At 40.1% G+C, this 21892-nt stretch overlaps 1 protein-coding gene across 12 annotated transcripts in view; it reads left to right on the top strand.

Moving 5' to 3' along the window:
- The window catches only part of Wdr62 (WD repeat domain 62), a 697795-nt gene that overhangs the window by 603381 nt on the left and 72522 nt on the right, over nt 1-21892 (top strand). For all 12 annotated transcript variants that reach the window (XM_070087131.1, XM_070087133.1, XM_070087132.1 and 9 more), the window contains one exon: nt 11989-12127. In XM_070087131.1, coding sequence (XP_069943232.1) covers nt 11989-12127 — 139 coding nt within the window. The remainder of the gene's footprint in view (nt 1-11988; nt 12128-21892) is intronic.

Genomic DNA, 21892 nt, shown 5'->3' with positions numbered 1-21892 from the left:
GATAACTGTTTCTCATTGATCCACACCAACAACAAAGTCTCCACATCTTCCAGTATTTGTGATCTCTCTTTTGTAAGCATGTTTGCACCTTTTATAACAACAGCTTCCTTGATTGCCTTTCTCTTGGCCATGTCGACGAAGAAAGGGAGGCGGTAATTTCATGCACTGGCCAGGGAGGTATACCTTCTTCTAGGAGTGAAGAAGAGCAGGATGTGAGTGTGGGGGAGGTTTGTGAGGCATTACATAGAATGAAAGGGGGTAAAGCAGCTGGAACTGACGGGATCATGACATGAATGTTGAAAGGGGGGGGGGGTATTTTTTGTTTAGTAAATGTATGAAAGAGGGGACGCTACCGAGGGATTGGCAGAGAGCATGTATAATTCCTTTATATAAAGGGAAGGGGGACAAAAGAGATTGTAAAAATTATAGAGGAATAAGTTTACTGAGTGAGCAAGGGGCTAGTAACCCCCTTCTCCTGTATATATTACTAAATGTAAAATGAGAAACTTTCGTTTTTCCTTTTCCGGCCGTATCTCACCTTATCCGGTGGGATGTGGCCGGTGTGTTGAAAGAAAGAAGTTTACTGACTATACCAGGAAAAGTGTATGGTAGGGTTATTACTGAAAATTAGAGGCAAGGCAGAATGTAGGATTGCAGATGAGCAAGGAGGATTTAGAGTGTGTATGGGATGTGTAGATCAAGTGTTCACATTGAAGCATATATGTGAACAGTATTTAGGTAAAGGTAGGGAAGTTTTCATAGCATTTATGGATTTAGAAAAGGCATTTGATAAGAGTGGATAGGGGAGCAATATGGCAGATGTTGCAAGTATATGGAATTGGTAGTAAGTTACTAAATGCTGTAAAGAGTTTTTATGAGGATAGCGAGGCTCAGGTTAGGGTGTATAGAAGAGAGGGAGACTACTTCCCGGTAAAAGTAGGTCTTAGACAGGGATGTGTAATGTCACCATGGTTGCTTAATATATTTGTAGATGGGGTTGTAAAAGAAGTATATGCTAGGGTTTTGGGGAGAGGGATGGGATTAAATTATGGGGAGTCAAATTCAAAATGGGAATTGACACAGTTACTTTTTGCTGATGATATTGTGCTTATGGGATATTCTAAAGTAAGTTGCACAGGTTAGTGGGCGAGTTTGGGAGAGTGTAAAGGTAGAAAGTTGAAAGTGAACATAGAAAAGAGTAAGGTGATGAGGGTATGAAATGATTTGGATAAAATTGGAGAGGAGGAGTATGGAAGAAGTGAATGTTTTCAGATATTTGGGAGCTGACGTGTCAGCAGATGGATTTACGAAGGATGAGGTTAACCATAGAATTGATGAAGGGAAAAAGGTGAATGGTGCATTGAGGTATATGTGGAGACAAAAAACTTTATTTATGGAGGCAAAGAAGGGAATGTATGAAAGTATAGTGGTTCCAACTCTCTTATATGGGTGTGAAGTTTGGGTTGTAAATGCTGCAGTGAGGAGGTGGTGGAGATGTCCTGTCTAAGGGCAATATGTGGTGTAAATATTATGCAGAGAATTTGGAGATTGGAAATTAGGAGAATGTGTGGAGTTAATAAAAGTATTAGTCAGAGGGCTGAAGAGGGATTGTTGAGGTGGTTTGGTCATTTAGAGAGAATGGATCAAAGTAGAATGACATGGAGAGCATATAAATCTGTGGGGGAAGGAAGGCAGGATAGGGGTTGTCCTCAGAAAGTTTGGAGGGAGGCAGTAAGGGAGGTTTTGTGGGCGAGGGGCTTGGATTTCCACCAAGCATGCGTGAGCATGTTAGATAGGAGTGAATGGAGACGAATGGTATTTGTGACCTGATGAGCTGTTGGAGTGTGAGCAGGGTAATATTTAGTGAAGGGATTCAGGGATACCGGTTATTTTTATATAGCCAGACTTGAGTACTGGAAATGGGAAGTACAATGCCTGCACTTTAAAGGAGGGGTTTGGGATATTGACAGTTTGGAGGGATGTGTTGTATATCTTTATGCATGTATAGTCCCTTAATATAAAGGGAAGTGGGACAAAAGAGATTGTAAAAATTATAGAGGAATAAGTTTACTGAGTATACCAGGAAAAGTGTATGGTAGGGTTATTATTGAAAATTAGAGGCAAGGCAGAATGAAGGATTGCAGATGAGCAAGGAGGTTTTAGAGTGTGTATGGGATGTGTAGATCAAGTGTTCACATTGAAGCATATATGTGAACAGTATTTAGGTAAAGGTAGGGAAGTTTTCTTTGCATTTATGGATTTAGAAAAGGCATTTGATAAGAGTGGATAGGGGAGCAATGTGGCAGATGTTGCAAGTATATGGAATTGGCGGTAAGTTACTAAATGCTGTAAAGAGTTTTTATGAGGATAGTGAGGCTCAGGTTAGGGTGTGTAGAAGAGAGAGAGACTACTTCTCGGTAAAAGTAGGTCTTAGACAGGGATGTGTAATGTCACCATGGTTGTTTAATATACACCAGCCAACTGGTCGTAAGTCAAAATGGACGTAAGTCGAACCTTTGAAAATTGCCGACATATTGGGTAGGGCATCGTGTCAAACCTTTCCTATATAAATTACCTACATAGTACTGTAATGTAATGTACAATCATTATTTCATTCTTTTTACCATAATTTACTTCTATTGTTATATTTTAATTATTTATGTACTGTATAGTATAATGTATACATATTAGTGAACTGTATTGCAAATTTTACATCGCATACAGTATCATATGTTACTGTTATCCTGGCCCTAAGCGAAACAAAGCTGAAGGGGGTAGGGGAGTTTCGGTGGGGGGAAATAAATGGGATTAAATCTGGAGTATCTGAGAGAGTTAGAGCACAGGAAGGGGTAGCAGTAATGTTGAAGGATCAGTTATGGAAGGAGAAAAGAGAATATGAATGTGTAAATTCAAGAATTATGTGGATTAAAGTAAAGGTTGGATGAGAAAAGTGGGTCATAATAAGCGTGTATGCACCTGGAGAAGAGAGGAATGTAGAGGAGAGAGAGAGATTTTGAGAGATGTTAAGTGAATGTATAGGAGCCTCTGAACCAAGTGAGAGAGTAATTGTGGTAGGGGATCTGAATGCTAAAGTAGGAGAAACTTTTAGAGAAGGTGTGGTAGGTAAGTTTGGGGTGCCAGGTGTAAATGATAATGGGAGCCCTTTGATTGAACTTTGTATAGAAAGGGGTTTAGTTATAGGTAATACATATTTTAAGAAAAAGAGGATAAATAAGTATACAAGATATGATGTAGGGTGAAATGACAGTAGTTTGTTGGATTATATATTGGTAGATAAAAGACTGTTGAGTAGACTTCAGGATGTACATGTTTATAGAGGGGCCACAGATATATCAGATCACTTTCTAGTTGTAGCTACACTGAGAGTAAAAGGTAGATGGGATATAAGGAGAATAGAAGCATCAGGGAAGAGAGAGGTGAAGGTTTATAAACTAAAAGAGGAGGCAATGGGGTCGAAGAGGTATGGGGTAGGTTTAAAAATGTAGTGTTAGAGTGTTCAGCAGAAGTTTGTGGTTACAGGAAAGTGGGTGCGGGAGGGAAGAGGAGCGATTGGTGGAATGATGATGTAAAGAGAGTAGTAAGGGAGAAAAAGTTAGCATATGAGAAATTTTTACAAAGTAGAAGTGATGCAAGGAGGGAAGAGTATATGGAGAAAAAGAGAGAGGTTAAGAGAATGGTGAAGCAATGTAAAAAGAGAGCAAATGAGAGAGTGGGTGAGATGTTATCAACAAATTTTGTTGAAAATAAGAAAAAGTTTTGGAGTGAGATTAACAAGTTAAGGAAGCTTAGAGAACAAATGGATTTGTCAGTTAAAAATAGGAGAGGAGAGTCATTAAATGGAGAGTTAGAGGTATTGGGAAGATGGAGGGAATATTTTGAGGAATTGTTAAATGTTGATGAAGATAGGGAAGCTGTGATTTCCTGTATAGGGCAAGGAGGAATAACATCTTGTAGGAGTGAGGAAGAGCCAATTGTGAGTGTGGGGGAAGTTCATGAGGCAGTAGGTAAAATGAAAGGGGGTAAGGCAGCCGGGATTGATGGGATAAAGATAGAAATGTTAAAAGCAGGTGGGGATATAGTTTTGGAGTGGTTGGTGCAATTATTTAATAAATGTATGGAAGAGGGTAAGGTACCTAGGGATTGGCAGAGAGCATGCATAGTTCCTTTGTATAAAGGCAAAGGGGACAAAAGAGAGTGCAAAAATTATAGGGGGATAAGTCTGTTGAGTATACCTGGTAAAGTGTATGGTAGAGTTATTATTGAAAGAATTAAGAGTAAGACAGAGAATAGGATAGCAGATGAACAAGGAGGCTTTAGGAAAGGTAGGGGGTGTGTGGACCAGGTGTTTACAGTGAAACATATAAGTGAACAGTATTTAGATAAGGCTAAAGAGGTCTTTGTGGCATTTATGGATTTGGAAAAGGTGTATGACAGGTTGGATAGGGGGGCAATGTGGCAGATGTTGCAGGTGTATGGTGTAGGAGGTAGGTTACTGAAAGCAGTGAAGAGTTTTTACGAGGATAGTGAGGCTCAAGTTAGAGTATGTAGGAATGAGGGAAATTATTTCCCAGTAAAAGTAGGCCTTAGACAAGGATGTGTGATGTCACCGTGGTTGTTTAATGTATTTATAGATGGGGTTGTAAAAGAAGTAAATGCGAGGGTCTTGGCAAGAGGTGTGGAGTTAAAAGATAAAGAATCACACATAAAGTGGGAGTTGTCACAGTTGCTCTTTGCTGATGACACTGTGCTCTTGGGAGATTCTGATGAGAAGTTGCAGAGATTGGTGGATGAATTTGGTAGGGTGTGCAAAAGAAGAAAATTAAAAGTGAATACAGGAAAGAGTAAGGTTATGAGGATAACAAAAAGATTAGTTGATGAAAAATTGGATATCAGATTGGAGGGAGAGAGTATGGAGGAGGTGAATGTATTCAGATATTTGGGAGTGGACGTGTCAGTGGATGGGTCTATGAAAGATGAGGTGAATCATAGAATTGATGAGGGGAAAAGGGTGAGTGGTGCACTTAGGAGTCTGTGGAGACAAAGAACTTTGTCCTTGGAGGCAAAGAGGGGAATGTATGAGAGTATAGTTTTACCAACGCTCGTATATGGGTGTGAAGCATGGGTGATGAATGTTGTAGCGAGGAGGAGGCTGGAGGCAGTGGAGATGTCATGTCTGAGGGCAATGTGTGGTGTGAATATAATGCAGAGAATTCGTAGTTTGGAAGTTAGGAGGAGGTGCGGGATTACCAAAACTGTTGTCCAGAGGGCTGAGGAAGGGTTGTTGAGGTGGTTCGGACATGTAGAGAGAATTGAGCGAAACAGAGTGACTTCAAGAGTATATCAGTGTGTAGTGGAAGGAAGGCGGGGTAGGGGTCAACCTACAAACGGTTGGAGGGAGGGGGTAAAGGAGGTTTTGTGTGCAAGGGGCTTGGACTTCCAGCAGGCATGCGTGAGCGTGTTTGATAGGAGTGAATGGAGACAAATGGTTTTTAATACTTGACGTGCTGTTGGAGTGTGAGCAAAGTAGCATTTATGAAGGGGTTCGGGGAAACCGGCAGGCCGGACTTGAGTCCTGGAGATGGGAAGTACAGTGCCTGCACTCTGAAGGAGGGGTGTTAATGTTGCAGTTTATAAACTGTAGTGTAAAGCACCCTTCTGGCAAGACAGTGATGGAGTGAATGATGGTGAAAGTTTTTCTTTTTTGGGCCACCCTGCCTTGGTGGGAATCGGCCAGTGTGATAATAATAATAATAATAATAATAAAAAACATGCTCTCTGCCAATCCCTAGGTACCTTCCCCTCTTTCATACATTTATTAAACAAAAATACCAACCACTCCAACACTATATCATTCCCTGCTTTTAACATTTCTGTCATGATCCTGTCAGTTCCAGCTGCTTTACCCCCTTTTATTCTACGTAATGCCTCACGCACCTCCCCCACACTCACATCCTGCTCTTCTTCACTCCTAAAAGATGGTATACCTCCCTGGCCAGTGCATGAAATTACCGTCTTCCTTTCTTCATCGACATTTAAAAGTTCCTCGAAATATTCTCGCCATCTATCTAATACTCCATCTCCCCATCTAATAATTCCCCTACTCTGTTTTAAACTAACAAATCCATTCGTTCCCTAGGCTTTCTTAACTTGTTTAACTCACTCCAATTTTTTTTCTTATTTTCATTAAAATTTCTTGACAGTGCCTCTCCCACTCTATCATCTGCTCTCCTTTTGCACTCTCTCACCACTCTCTTCACCTTTCTTTTACTCTCCATATACTCTACTCTTCTTATAACACCAATCACTCCTCTTTCCTCCTGCACCCACCCTCCTATAACCACAAACTTCTTCTCCACATTCTAATACTCCATTTTTTAAACTATTCCAACCCTCTTCAACCCCCGCCCCACTATTCATACTTGTACCAGCCCACCTTTCTGTCAATAGTCGCTTATATCTCACCCGAACTTCCTCCTCCCTTAGTTTATACACTTTCGCCTCTCTCTTACTTGTTGCCATTTTCCTCTTGTCCCCTCTACCTCTTACTCTAACTGTAGCTACAACTAAATAATGATCCTATACATCAGTTGCCCCTTTATAAACGTGTACATCGTGGAGCCTACCTATCAACCTTTTATCCAGCAATACTTAATCTAACAAACTACTTTCATTATGTGCTGTATCATACCTTGTATATTTATTTATCCTCTTTTTCATAAAATATGTTTTACTTTTTACCAAACCTCTTTCTACATATAGCTCAATTAAAGGCTCTCCATTTTCATTTACCCCTGGCACCCCAAATTTACCAACTACTCCCTCCACAACATTTTTACCCACTTTAGCATTAAAATTCTCAACCACAAGTACTCTCACACTTGGTTCAAAACTCCCCACGCATTCATTCAACATTTCCCAAAATCTCTGTCTCTCCTCTACACTTCTCTCTTCTCCAGGTGCATATACACTTACTATAACCCACTTTTCACATCTAACCTTTATTTTACGCCACATAATTCTTGAATTAATTCATTTATAGTCCCTCTTTTCCTGCCATAGCTTATCCTTCAACATTATTGCTACTCCTTCTTTAGCTCTAACTCTATTGAAACCCCTGACCTAATCCCATTTATTCCTCTGCACTGAAATTCTCCCACCACCTTCAGCTTTGTTTCCCTTAAAGCCAGGACATCCAGCTTCTTCTCATTAATAACATCCACAATCGTCTCTTTCTTATCATTCGCACAATATCTGTGCACATTCAGACATCCCACTTTGACAATTTTCTTCTTATTCTTTTTAGTAATTATTACAGGAAAAGGGGTTACTAGCCCAGAGTATATACCAAATATGAAATATCTTAAAACGTTTGAAATTTTGGTAAGTTTCCAAACATAATGGAGAGATGCGTTGCTCACAGAGAACGTAAACAAACCGGTTGGCGCGTGTCGTATTAAAAAGACGAGGAGCCACATAGTTTTGGTCATAATTTGAAATCGCCGTATTAGCGGAACACTGTAAGGTGAAATGCTGTAAACCGGGGCCCTGCTGTCTACTCAAATATAGCTCTACTTTGTATAAGTTGACCCCTGACTTTTTGCCTACAATTCATCAATTTTTTCACATTATGCATATTGCTTATAAGTCTACCTTAGTTCTTGAAGGACAGTAGAACAACATTAGAGAATTAAAGTACTGTACTTGGTTTTGGTATTGTGTTGGAGTCACTGTATTAAGGGCAGTTGTGCTCCATGGCTTTTTCTGTGCAAAAAAAGTAAAAGATAGCATCTCCATTTGATGTTTCAGTTTATCAAAATTTTGTTTAACACCCAAATATATTGGAAAATAGTGAAATATAAAGTGAAAGCCTATCTCTGATTGAGCTTGTTAGTCACTGTATCAAGGTATGTTGTACAGCACAACAGGCTGCAAAAAAAAAAATCTCCCACTCTAATGTAACTTAAAATAAAGGACTACTTCATTAGGCTTACTGGCTTATCCTAGGCAGGTCCTAATTAAACCCACCTGCTCACTCCACTCATGCATTGGTTCAGTATGTCCTCCAAATATAATGGGCATTTTGCAACCAATACACACTGTTGATTTGTGTTCAATCTAATCCTCTGCAAAAATTTAATCTTTGTTATTTTAGGTTAAGTCATTGTAAATTGACTTTATTTAATTATAATTAACCAACAAAAGGACATGTCATAATCCCTTAGAGTGTTGCTCTCCCCATATACACAGGTGGAATTATTCCTCCTCTATAATGTCTTAAACTCTTCTGCATAAAAAGATATTAGTAAACCTCTTTAACGTACTTCAGTTTAATAGACTTCAGAAATACGGGACAAAATCTGCTAAGTCATTTGATTCAGAAATAACTAAGAAAGTCCCTTGGATACAGAATTTTCTTTTATTACAATCACGGTCCAACAACCTCATCTCTCCCCTTCTCGGCTTCTTTTACTAGCTACCTGTGCATTACAATACATTGTTCAAAAATTCTTTCTTTCTTATTAATCAGGCTTTTGTCCCAGTATTATGTAGATGTACTAAGATAATACAGCCTCTCCTCACTTAACGACAGAGTTCCGTTCCTAAGAAAACGTTCGTAAACAAATTTGTCACAAAGTGAGAAGCATACTATAATGGTATTGGGTTTGTGTCAGCCATATTTGATATTGTTTTAACCCTTTTAGGGTTGGTGCCATACTAGTACGGCTTATGCGCCAGGGCTGGTGTCGTACTAGTACGCATAAATTCTAGCATCCTCAAATCAAGCAGGAAAAGGCTGGTAGTCCTGGATGTGAGAGAATGGGTCTCCATGGTCAGTGTGCGCAGTATAAAAAAAATCGGGGATCCAGTGGTGCACTGTGGGAAAGCCATTTTATTACACCTTGTTCACCATGTCTAGCGGTAAGAAACTCCTCACTCCTCGACTAATTGGGGCTCTTTTGTTCCCAAGTGACAGTTCAAACACAGATGAAAGTGTCAGTGAAGATGAATTTCATGGTTTTGAGGAGTTTATGACTGAAAGCAATGCCTAGGAAACCAACCTGAAATAAGGAAGGAAGGTAGAAGAAAGGGAGGAAAGAAGGAATAGATGAGAGGAAGGAAGGAAGAAACGAAGAGATTAGAGGAATGAGGGATGGAAGGAAGGAAGGAGGGAAGAAAGGAAGGAGACCATCGACCTAGGATAACTCAAAAAATTCAGACAGTGATTTATTTCCATGTGGGTTGGTGGGGTGGGGAAGAAGGGATGGGTGTTGACAGGCAGTGAGGGTGGTGAGTGGTGGTGTTATTTGTCATTGTGACACTAATTAGGCTGGTGACTCAGCATATTTACAAGTCCACCCCCACACAACAACTATGAGCTTTACAGAAACTGTAGCAGTTCTAGGAAGTATCCAGTGACTTTGTGTGTATATATGTGGTAGAAAAATAGTAATAAACCACATTTTTCATTGTTGGTTTGTGTAAACATGTTTTGTAAACAATATAATGACAGCAAAGTTTGTGCTGTTATTGTGTAGAATACAATGAGTGAATATATACCAAATAGTCTTTATATTGGTCTCAGAGGCCATAAAAGTTACTTGAAAAAATAAAATATTAAAAAATAAAAGAAAAAAGTAGAAAAAAAAAAAACTATTACCGGTTGCTGGCAGTCGGCGATGTTGCCGTATGCGGTTCAATTTCTGTCAACTTCACGCCTCCATATCTCAGTAAGTATTGATGGCAAATTTTTTTTTTTTAGCCTAAAAAATTTATAAAAAAAAGCTATTTTCATAAAAAATAATTTTTTTTTTTGAATATTTACCGACCCTGAGAACAGGTTTGGGAGAGGGCCTGCCGAGCCTGAAAGGGTTAGTGTCACCTTTGAACAGTTTAAAACATTTTTAGTATATTTTTAAATGTTTATGCAGTAGTGTACTATATATTGTAATAAACAAAATAAGAGGAAACCAGCTCTTAATATACATTATTTAGGTTTGCATATTGGTCAGAGAGCCCATCATAATTCTGAGTCGTCGGTAAACGAGTACATCACTAAGTGAGGAGAGGCTGTATTAACGCTTTGACTGTTGCAACCCCAATTCTGAAACTGTCTCCCTGTGTCACTAAATATTCAGAAAAGAAAATTATTTTTTCTTACCAAAATGTTAGGATTAATTTGTTGAGTGTTTTAAACCTAAAGAATTTTTTTTGTGATCAGTACTTACCGAGATATAGAGTTGTAAATTTGGCAGAAAATGAGCCACATATGGCAACGGCAGTGAATGCTGCTCATCTGGTACACTTATATTTTTTCCCACTCAAAGGATTCTTGTATTTTCCAATTTTTTTTTTCAAAGTAACTAGTGTGGCCTGTGAGACCAAAGTATGGTGCAATGTACATATATACAATCGTATGCAACACAATAACCGCACAAACATCATCATTATATTGTTTACAAAACTATTTTACACAAACCAACAGTACAAAAAATTTTTTATTGCTATTGTTCTATAATATATATATATACAAATGTACAGTCACCGGACATGTTCCTAGAAGTTCTGCAGCTTGTGGAACTCGTTGAAACATGGTTTCATGCACAATGGTGTTTTACACTCTTCACACATAAAAGGAGTGTGTCTTCATTTTTTGTGGGCATTTTTTTGTATGTGCACGGGAAAAAACATCTCGTCTGAGCAGTTTTCTTCAAAATAGTAGCAGGCAGTTGTGTTAGGTAGTCATCCTAGGTAAATGGTCATGTGTCATCATTCCTTCCTTCCTACCTTTCCTACCTACCTTCCTTCCATCCTACATTCCTTCCTTCTTTCCTACCTACTTTCCTTTCTTCTTCTTTCCTTCCTTCCTTCTTATTTCCTTTCTTCCTTTCTTTCATCTCGTCCTTCCTTCCTTCCCTCGTTCTGGTTTCTGTAATATATGTACACATTTATAGTCTCTGGACACTTTCCTACACTGCTATTAGCTTGTGAAAAGTTAGTGTGTGTGTGTGTGTGTGTGTGTGTGTGTGTGTGTGTGTGTGTGTGTGTGTGTGGACGGACGGACGGACGGACGGACGGACGGACTGACTTGTAACTGTGCTGAGTCAGGGTGTGGCTGCTGTCAAAATGACAAATTTTTACATCACTCACTACCCTTACTGCCTGTCAACACCACCTATGGGGTCCCATGCCTTCTTCCCCACTGTCCTTCCCTTCTTCTTTCCTGCCTTCCTTTCTTCCTACCTTCCTTCCTTCCTTCTTTTCTTCTTTCATTCCTCTCATATCTTCCTTTCTTAATTCCTTACTTCCTGCCTTCCTTTCTTCCTGCCTTCCTCTCATCTCTTCCTTCCTTCCTTTTTTTCCTTTCTGCCTTCCTTCCTTCCCTCTGGTATCCTAGGCATTGCTCTCAGTCACAAACTCCTCAGAAGCATGAAATTCATCTTCAGAGATACTTCCATCTGTGTTAGAGCTATCACTTAGGAAGAGAAGAGTCTCAGATTTGCCGGGGAGTCAGATATTTCTTACCCCTAGGCATGCTGAACAGGACTACTGAAACGGCATTCCCACAATGCAACACTGGCTCCCCGATTTTTTTTATACCGCGCACATTGACCATGGAGACCCATTCTCTCACATGTGGGCCTACCAGCTTTCTCCCATTAAATTTGAAGCCACTAGAATTTTGGCGTATTAATGCCTCGAAAACATTGGCTCTTAAGATGTATATATACGGCTGAAACAGTTAAAAGGTTAAGAATATGAATAGAAATATTTATTTATCAAATATATTCTCCATCATGTAGTATAGGCTAAATATTTTCCTTCATCAAAAGTTTAATCTCAATTTGTGTAAATTCTATCTGAAATGTTTTCTTGTTTCTCTAAAATATTAACTTATTTCTAATGTAAAATCCTTTCACCATAGTAAGACTATATATATTTTTACTGCATGTTGCTTTGGTTTTTCAGTGACTTTACTGTGAATGCAATGGATGTTGAAGAATTACGACGGTCTCAACGCCGCCATAGAAAAGCTCGACCAGAGAGACCCACAGATATTCCATTAGTATCAGTTTCTGGTTCTCAAGATTCAGATGATGATGATGAGGTATTGTTTTTTTTTATGTGTATATATATATACCTAGGGATTGGCAGAGAGCATGTATAGTCCCTTTATATAAAGGGAAAGGGGACAAAAGAGACTGTAAAAATTATAGAGGAATAAGTTTACTGAGTATATCAGGAAAAGTGTACGGTAGGGTTATAATTGAAAGAATTAGAGGTAAGACAGAATGTAGGATTGCGGATGAGCAAGGAGGTTTCAGAGTGGGTAGGGAATGTGTAGATCAAGTGTTTACATTGAAGCATATATGGGAACAGTATTTAGATAAAGGTAGGGAAGTATTTATTGCATTTATGGATTTAGAAAAGGCATATGATAGAGTGGATAGAGGAGCAATGTGGCAGATGTTGCAAGTATATGGAATAGGTGGTAAGTTATTAAATGCTGTAAAGAGTTTTTATAAGGATAGTGAGGCTCAGGTTAGGGTGTGTAGAAGAGAGGGAGACTACTTCCTGGTAAAAGTAGGTCTTAGACAGGGATGTGTAATGTCACCATGGTTGTTTAACCCTTTGAGGGTCGACAGGCCCTCTCCGAAACTCGTTCTCAGGGTCGGCCAAATTTCAAAAAAAAAAAAAATTATTTTTTCTTATTAAAAAATAGAGTTTTTTTTTTCTAAACATTATAGGATAAACAAAAAAAATTTACCATCAATACTTACGGAGATATGGATGCATGAAGTTTGCAGAAAATGAGCCGCGTATGGCAACAGCGGCGACTGCCGCTCACCCGGTAAACTTTAGTTTACTTGTATTTGAAGGTTTGTTGTTTTTTTCACTATTTTATTTTTTCACATAACTTATGTGGCCTGTGAAACCAAAGTAAGGTGCAATGTACATATATACACTCGTTGTATACAACACAATAAGCACACAAACATAATTATCAATATATTGTTTACAAAACTTGTTTACAAAAACAAACAATACAAAACATTGTTTATTATTATTGTTCTATAATATATATACCAATATACAGTCACTGAACATATTCCTATTAGTTCTGCAGCTTGTGGAACTCTGAAACATGGTGTCATACACAATGGTGTTTTATCTTTCTCCCTCATTCTATCTCTTTCAATCTGTCTCTCTCTTTCTATCTGTCTGTCTATCTCTATCTCACAGGTACACATAAATACAAGTATACATAGTATAAATTACCTAGGATAACCCAAGAAATCCTGACAAAGTGCTATACTCTGCTTGAAGATGTGAGTAAAAGTGATGACACAGTCTTGTGGCTCTCTGAGACAGAGAGCTAGACGGATAGACAGATAGACAGGGAGCTTGACAGACAGACAAATAGACAGACAGAAATGTTAGTGTACCAGTACCAGTGTACTAGTGTTCCACCCTCCTCCTCCTCTTCTTCCTCTTCCTCCTCCTCCTCTTCCTCCTCCTCCTCTTCTTCCTCTTCCTCCTACTCTTCCTCCTCCTCCTCTTCTTCCTCTTCCTCCTCTTCCCCCTAATCTTCCTACTATTCCTCTTCCTCCTCCTCTTCCTCTTATTCCTCGTCCTCCTACTCTTCCTCTTCCTTCTCCTCCTCTTCCTCCTCCTCCTCTTCTTCCTCTTCCCCCTACTCTTCCTCCTTCTCCTCCTCGTCCATAGTGTAAATTACAAGGAGTCGGCAGCTGTCAAAGTGACATATTGGCTCATTACTCTTTCCCCCTCCGGCCTGTCAAAACAATGGGGTCGGATGCTGCTTCCCCTCCTCCATTCTATCTAATTATCTTTCTCCCTCATTCTATCTGTCTATCTCTGTCTCACAGGTACACATAAATACAAGTATACATAGTATAAATTACCTAGGATAACCCAAGAAACCCAGACAAAGTGCTATACTCTGCTTGAAGATGTGAGTAAAAGTGATGACGCAGTCTTGTGGCTCTCTGAGACAGAGAGCTAGATGGATAGACAGGGAGCTTGACAGACAGGCAAATAGACAGACAGAAATGTTAGTATACCAGCAAAAACAAAGGGAGGGCGATGTTCATCTCATCTTTTGGCATCAGCTCTACCCTCATTTACCCTCATCAAACGTCAGCACTTATCAGATGTTATCTCCCCTTATCTTGTTACTGTCATGGGTGAACATTTATTATTACATATTATTATTATTACCTATTATTATTATTATGTATTATTATTATTATGTATTATTATTATTATGTATTATTATTATTATGTATTATTATTATGTATTATTGTTATCATTACGTATTCTTCTTCTTCCTCCTCCTCCTCCTCCTCCTCCTCTTCTTCCTCCTCCTCCTCCTCTTCTTCTTCTTCCTCCTCCTCCTCCTCCTCCTCCTCCTTCTCCTCCTCCTCCTCCTGCTCCCCCTCTTCTTCTTCTTCCTCCTCCTCCTCCTCCTCCTCCTCCTACTCCTCTGCCTCCTCCTCCTCTTGCCTCCTCCTCCTCTTGCCTCCTCCTCCTCTGCCTCCTCCTCCTCCTCCATTCTTGGAACAAGTTTGAAGAGCTTGTAGTTCATAATCACTATCACTATCATCACCAATGCTCACATCTGAGTCTGGGATTTTGGAAAATAGGAGTTTCCTCTTTGATTCTGGTACAACTGAACGACGGCCCAGCACCAGAGGTGGAAGGCTGTGGGTTGTCTGGGTTTTCCTCACTATTACCCATATTATGGTCATTAGTTTCGGTCAAAACCTCACCAGAACCTTGAAACTCATCTTCACTGTCACTTCCATCTGTATTAGAACTGTCACTGGGGAACAAAAGTGTCCCAATTCGCCGAGGAGTGAGGAACTTCTTACCGCAGGGCACGGTGGAAATTGTGTACTATGATGGCATTCCCACAATGCACCACTGGGTCCCAGATTTTTTTCCTACTGCGCACACCCACCACACAGACCCATTCTCTCACATCTAGGCTTATCAGCCTTTTCCTGCGAGATTTGAGGCCGCTAGAATTTATGCGTACTAGTACGTCAAAAACCCCTACGCGTAAGACGTACTAGTACGACCAAAACCCTCAAAGGGTTAATATATTTATAGATGGGGTTGTAAAAGAAGTAAATGCTAGGTTGTTTGGGAGAGAGGTGGGATTAAATTATGGGGAATCAAATTCAAAATGGGAATTGACACAGTTACTTTTTGCTGATGATACTGTGCTTATGGGAGATTCTAAAGAAAAATTGCAAAGGTTAGTGGATGAGTTTGAGAATGTGTGTAAAGGTAGAAAGTTGAAAGTGAACATAGAAAAGAGTAAGGTGATGAGGGTATCAAATGATTTAGATAAAGAAAAATTGGATATCAAATTGGGGAGGAGTATGGAAGAAGTTAATGTTTTCAGATACTTGGGAGTTGACGTGTCGGCGGATGGATTTATGAAGGATGAGGTTAATCATAGAATTGATGAGGGAAAAAAGGTGAGTGGTGCGTTGAGGTATATGTGGAGTCAAAAAACGTTATCTATGGAGGCAAAGAAGGGAATGTATGAAAGTATAGTAGTACCAACACTCTTACATGGATGTGAAGCTTGGGTGGTAAATGCAGCAGCGAGGAGACGGTTGGAGGCAGTGGAGATGTCCTGTCTAAGGGCAATGTGTGGTGTAAATATTATGCAGAAAATTCGGAGTGTGGAAATTAGGAGAAGGTGTGGAGTTAATAAAAGCATTAGTCAGAGGGCAGAAGAGGGGTTGTTGAGGTGGTTTGGTCATTTAGAGAGAATGGATCAAAGTAGAATGACATGGAAAACATATAAATAAATCTATAGGGGAAGGAAGGAGGGGTAGGGGTCGTCCTCGAAAGGGTTGGAGAGAGGGGGTAAATGAGGTTTTGTAGGCAAGGGGCTTGGACTTTCAGCAAGCATGCGTGAGCATGTTAGATAGGAGTGAATGGAGACGAATGGTACTTGGGACCTGACGATCTGTTGGAGGGTGAGCAGGGTAATATTTAGTGAAGGGATTCAGGGAAACCGGTTATTTTCATATAGTCGGACTTGAGTCCTGGAAATGGGAAGTACAATGCCTGCACTTTAAAGGAGGGGTTTGGGATATTGGCAGTTTGGAGGGATATGTTATGTATCTTTATGCATATATGCTTCTAAACTGTTGTATTCTGAGCACCTCTGCAAAAGCAGTGATAGTGTGTGAGTGTGGTGAAAGTGTTGAATGATGATGAAAGTATTTTCTTTTTTGGGGGATTTTCTTTCTTTTTTGGGTCACCCTGCCTCGGTGGGAGACGACCAACTTGTTGAAAAAAAAAAAAATATATATATATATATATATATGAAGTAAAGGGTGTGATAAAAGAGAAAAAGGTAGCTTACGAGAGGTTTTTACAAAGCAGAAGTGTTATAAGAAGAGCAGAGTATATGGAGAGTAAAAGAAAGGTGAAGAGAGTGGTGAGAGAGTGCAAAAGGAGAGCAGATGAAAGAGTGGGAGAGGCACTGTCAAGAAATTTTAATGAAAATAAGAAAAAATTTTGGAGTGAGTTAAACAAGTTAAGAAAGCCTAGGGAAAGTATGGATTTGTCTGTTAAAAACAGAGTAGGGGAGTTAGTAGATGGGGAGAGGGAGGTATTAGGTAGATGGCGAGAATATTTTCAGGAACTTTTAAATGTTAAGGAAGAAAGGGAGGTGGTAATTTCATGCACTGGCCAGGGAGGTATACCATCTTTTAGGAGTGAAGAAGAGCAGAATGTAAGTGTGGTGGAGGTACGTGAGGCATTACGTAGAATGAAAGGGGGTAAAGCAGCTGGAACTGATGGGATCATGACAGAAATGTTAAAAGCAGGGGGGGATATAGTGTTGGAGTGGTTGGTACTTTTATTTAATAAATGTATGAAAGAGGGGAAGGTACCTAGGGATTGGCGGAGAGCATGTATAGTCCCTTTATATAAAGGGAAGGGGGACAAAAGAGAATGTAAAAATTATAGAGGAATAAGTTTACTGAGTATACCAGGAAAAGTATACGGTAGGGTTATAATTGAAAGAATTAGAGGTAAGACAGAATGTAGGATTGCGGATGAGCAGGGAGGCTTCAGAGTGGGTAGGGGATGTGTAGATCAAGTGTTTACATTGAAGCATATATGTGAACAGTATTTAGATAAAGGTAGGGAAGTTTTTATTGCATTTATGGATTTAGAAAAGGCATATGATAGAGTGGATAGAGGAGCAATGTGGCAGATGTTGCAAGTATATGGAATAGGTGGTAAGCTACTAAATGCTGTAAAGAGCTTTTATGAGGATAGTGAGGCTCAGGTTAGGGTGTGTAGAAGAGAGGGAGAATACTTCCCGGTAAAAGTAGGTCTTAGACAGGGATGTGTAATGTCACCATGGTTGTTTAATATATTTATAGATGGGGTTGTAAAAGAAGTAAATGCTAGGGTGTTCGTGAGAGGGGTGGGATTAAATTATGGGTCACCCTGCCTCGGTGGGAGGCGGCCGACTTGTTGAAAAAAAAAAAATAAAAAATGTATAATATATATGTAAAAGGTTTTGTGGACAAGGGGCTTGGACTTCCAGCAAGCGTGCGTGAGCGTGTTAGATAGGAGTGAATGGAGACGAATGGTACTTGGGATCTGATGATCTGTTGGAGTGTGAGCAGGGTAATATTTAGTGAAGGGATTCAGGGAAACCAGTTATTTTCATATAGTCGGACTTGAGTCCTGGAAATGGGAAGTACAATGCCTGCACTTTAAAGGAGGGGTTTCGGATATTGGCAGTTTGGAGGGATATGTTGTGTATCTTTATATGTATATGCTTCTAAACTGTTGTATTCTGAGCACCTCTGCAAAAGCAGTGATAATGTGTGAGTGTTTTGAAAGTGTTGAATGATGAAAGTATTTTCTTTTTGGGGATTTTCTTTCTTTTTTGGGTCACCCTGCCTCGGTGGGAGACGGCCGACTTGTTGAAAAAAAAAAATGTATAATAGATGTATATATATGTATATGTATGTTTGTATGTATATCTTTTCTTTCTTTCAACACACCGGCCGCATCCCACCGAGGCGAGGTGGCAAAAAAGGAAAAACGAAAGTTTCTCCTTTTACATTTAGTAATATATACAGGAGAAGAGGTTACTAGCCCCTTGCTCCCAGCATTTTAGTCGCTTCTTACAACACTCATAGCTTACGGAGGAAGAAATCTGTTCCACTTCCTCATAGAGATAAGAGGAAATAAACAAGAACAAGAACTAGAAAGAAAATAGAAGAAAACCCAGAGGGGTGTGTATATATATGCTTGCACATGTATGTGTAGTGTGACCTAAGTGTAAGTAGAAGTAGCAAGACGTACCTGAAATCTTGCATGTTCATGAGACAGAAAAAAGGACACCAGCAATCCTATCATCATATAAAACAATTACGGGCTTTCGTTTTGCACTCACTTGGCAGGACGGTAGTACCTCCCTGGGTGGTTGCTGTCTGCCAACCTACCACCTAGATATATACAGTTGACTCCCGATTTTCTTGATTAATCCATTCCAGAGAGCCTGCCGAAAGTCGAAATTCACGAAACTCAAAACCATTTTCCCCATAAGAAATAATGGAAATAACATTAATCCTTTCCAGATTCCCAAAAATATTAAAATAAAAATTTTTTTTTTCAAATTAAATAAAGATTTACAATCTGAAAACAATCAGAAATCCAGTACATGCATATAAAAAATAATAATAACATTACACTTTCCTTTACTGAAGATTTCTGGGTAGATAGAAGATGCGAGGATGGGATAGGAGGAAGGTGTACACTATTGTTTGGAAGGAGAATCTCTTTCCATTAGGACTTTAGGTAGCAAGTCCTTTTCTGGGGTTACTTCCCTTCTTCTTTTAATGCCACTGGGAACAAGTTGAGTCACCGGACCCCTGTCACACAAAATATCTGTCCAGAGAGGTCTGTTTCTGGCATTTCTTTATGATTTGCCTGAAGTGGGACAAGGTTTTGTCGCTGAACATGTTACAGATATGGCTTGTTTCAGCTTGGTCAGGGTGATACTTTTCAACAAAACTTTGCAACTCATTCCACTTTGAATACATGTCCTTAATCACCGAAGAAGGCACCTCCTTCACTCTCTTTTCCTCCTCCTCTGAAGCAAGTTCCTCAGCTGTGGTCTGATGCTGTTCCAGTTGAAGCTCTTGCAGTTCGTCAGTGGTTAGCTCTTCCCTGTGGTCCTCCGCCAACTCTTCCACATCCCTGTCACTCACCTCCAACTTTTGTTTTTCCTTTTGGGCCACCCCACCTCAGTGGGATACGGCTGGTGTGTTGAAAGAAAGAAGAAGATATATATATATCTAGGTAGTAGGTTGGTAGACAGCAACCGCCCAGGGAGGTACTGTCCTGCCAAATGAGTGTAAAACGGAAACCTGTAATTGTTTTACATGATGGTATGATTGCTGGTGTCTTTTTTCTGTCTCATAAACATGCAAGATTTCAGGTACATCTTGCTACTTGTAATTACACTTACGTCACACTGCACATACATGTACAAGCATATATATGCACACCCCTCTGGGTTTTCTTCTATTTTCTTTCTAGTTCTTGTTCTTGTTTATTTCCTCTTATCTCCATGGGGAAGTGGAACAGAATTCTTCCTCCGTAAGCTATGCATGTTGTAAGAAGCGACTAAAATGCCGGGAGCAAGGGGCTAGTAACCCCTTCTCCTGTATAAATTGCTAAATTTAAAAAGAGAAACTTTTGTTTTTCTTTTTGGGCCACACAGTCTCTGTGCGATACGGCCGGTTTGTTGAAAAAAAAATCGATATGTTTATTATAGGTAGTAAGTTGGTAGACAGCAGCCACCCAGGGAGGTACTACCGTCGTGCCAAGTGAGTGTAAAGTGAAAGCCTGTAATTGTTTTACATGATGGTAGGATTGCTGGTGTCTTGTCTGTCTCATAAATATGCAAAATTACAGGCACATCTTGCTACTACTTTTTACACTTAGGTCACACTATACATACATGTACAAGCATATATATACACACCCTTCTGGGCTTTCTTCTATTTTCTTTCTAGTTCTTGTTTTTGTTTATTTCCTCTTATCTCCATGGGGAACTGGAACAGAATTCTTCCTCTGTAAGCCATGCGTGTTGTAAGAGGCGACTAAAATGCCAGGAGCAAGGGGCTAGTAACCCCTTCTCCTGTACAAATTACTAAATTTAAAAAGGAAAACTTTTCTTTTTCTTTTTGAGCCACCCTGCCTTGGTGGGATACGGCCGGTTTGTTAAAAAAAAAAAAAAATAACTGAAGTAAGACATGAGAAGCAGGGGTGGGTCGATTGCACTTTCTTGGACTACAGAAAGGTCTTCGACACAGTTCCTCACAAGAGATTAGTGCAGAAGCTAGAGGATCAGGCACGTATAACAGGAAGGGCACTGCAATGGATCAGAGAATACCTGACTGGGAGGCAGCAACGAGTCACTGTACGTGATGAGGTATCACAGTGGGTGCCTGTAACGAGCAGGGTCCCACAGGGGTCAGTCCTGAGATCAGTGCTATTCTTGGTAGATGCGAATGACATGACTGAAGGGATAGACTCAGAGGTGTCCTTATTTGCAGATGATGTGAAGTAAATGAGGAGAATTAAATCAGATGCAGACCAGACAGGTCTACAAGGAGACCTGGACAGGCTGGACGTGTGGTCCAGCAACTGGCTTCTAGAATTTTACCCTGCCAAATGCAGTCATGAAGATTGAGGAAGGGCAAAGAAGGCTGCAGACAGAGTATAGGCTAGGCGGCCAAAGACTGCAAACCTCACTCAAGTAGAAAGATCTGAGGGCGAGTATAACTCCAAGCACGTCGCCAAAAGCCCACATTAACCAAGTAACTGCTGCGGCATATGGGCGCATCATTCAAGGAATGATGCGCCCATTCAAGGAATGATGCATCATTCAAGGAATCATTCAAGACTATATACCGTGTATGTCAGGCCCATACTGGAGTACACAGCACCAGTTTGGAACCCACACCTGGTCAGGCATGTCAAGAAATTAGAGGAAGTGCAAAGGTTTGCAACAGGGCTGATTCCAGAGCTAAGGGGAATGCCCTACGTAGAAAGGTTAAGGGAATTCAGTCTGATGACACTGGAGGACAGGAGGGTCAGGGGTGACATGATAACGACGTACAGAATACTGCATGGAATAGATGAGGTGGACAGAGACAGGATGTTCCAGAGATGGGACACAGAAACAAGGGGTCACAATTGGAAGTTGAAGCCTCAGATGAGCCAAATGGATGTTAGGAAGTATTTCTTCAGTCACAGAATTATTAGGAAGTGGAGTAGTCTGGCAAGTAATGTAGTGGAGGCAGGAACCATACATAGTTTTAAGACGAGGTATGATAAAGCTCATGGAACAGGGAGAGGGAGGACCCAGTAGCGGTCAGTGAAGAGGTGGGGCCAGGAGCTGAGTTTTGATCCCTGCAACCTCAATTAGGTGAGTGCATACAAAATTTGGAACTGCTGTATCATATTTGTGGTGAGTCAAGTTGCATTTCTTTTAAATTATTGCTGACCAGGTGGTTCTGAATGGTAACAAATGTAGTAGAACACTCATATCAGAGTAAAAATATATTTGGCCATTCTGAGCAGAATCGTTAAGCTTAAGGTGGTTGTGAGTGCTAGGAGCTCGAGCATACAACAGGCTGGTGTAAGAGTGTTAAATTGGAGTGATTAGAGACAAGTGTTTTTAGGGCTTGGAAATGCTGTTGGAGTGTGAAGAAGATAACATTCACAAAAGAATTCAGAGCAACCAGGTAGCTGAACTTCAGTCATGTAAATGAGAAGTACAGTGCC

This window comes from Cherax quadricarinatus, chromosome 21 (genome assembly GCF_038502225.1).
Source record: "Cherax quadricarinatus isolate ZL_2023a chromosome 21, ASM3850222v1, whole genome shotgun sequence".
Classification (NCBI taxonomy): domain Eukaryota; kingdom Metazoa; phylum Arthropoda; class Malacostraca; order Decapoda; family Parastacidae; genus Cherax; species Cherax quadricarinatus.
The sequence above is the reverse complement of the archived record's forward strand: the minus strand, read 5'-3'. Positions and strand labels throughout refer to the sequence as shown.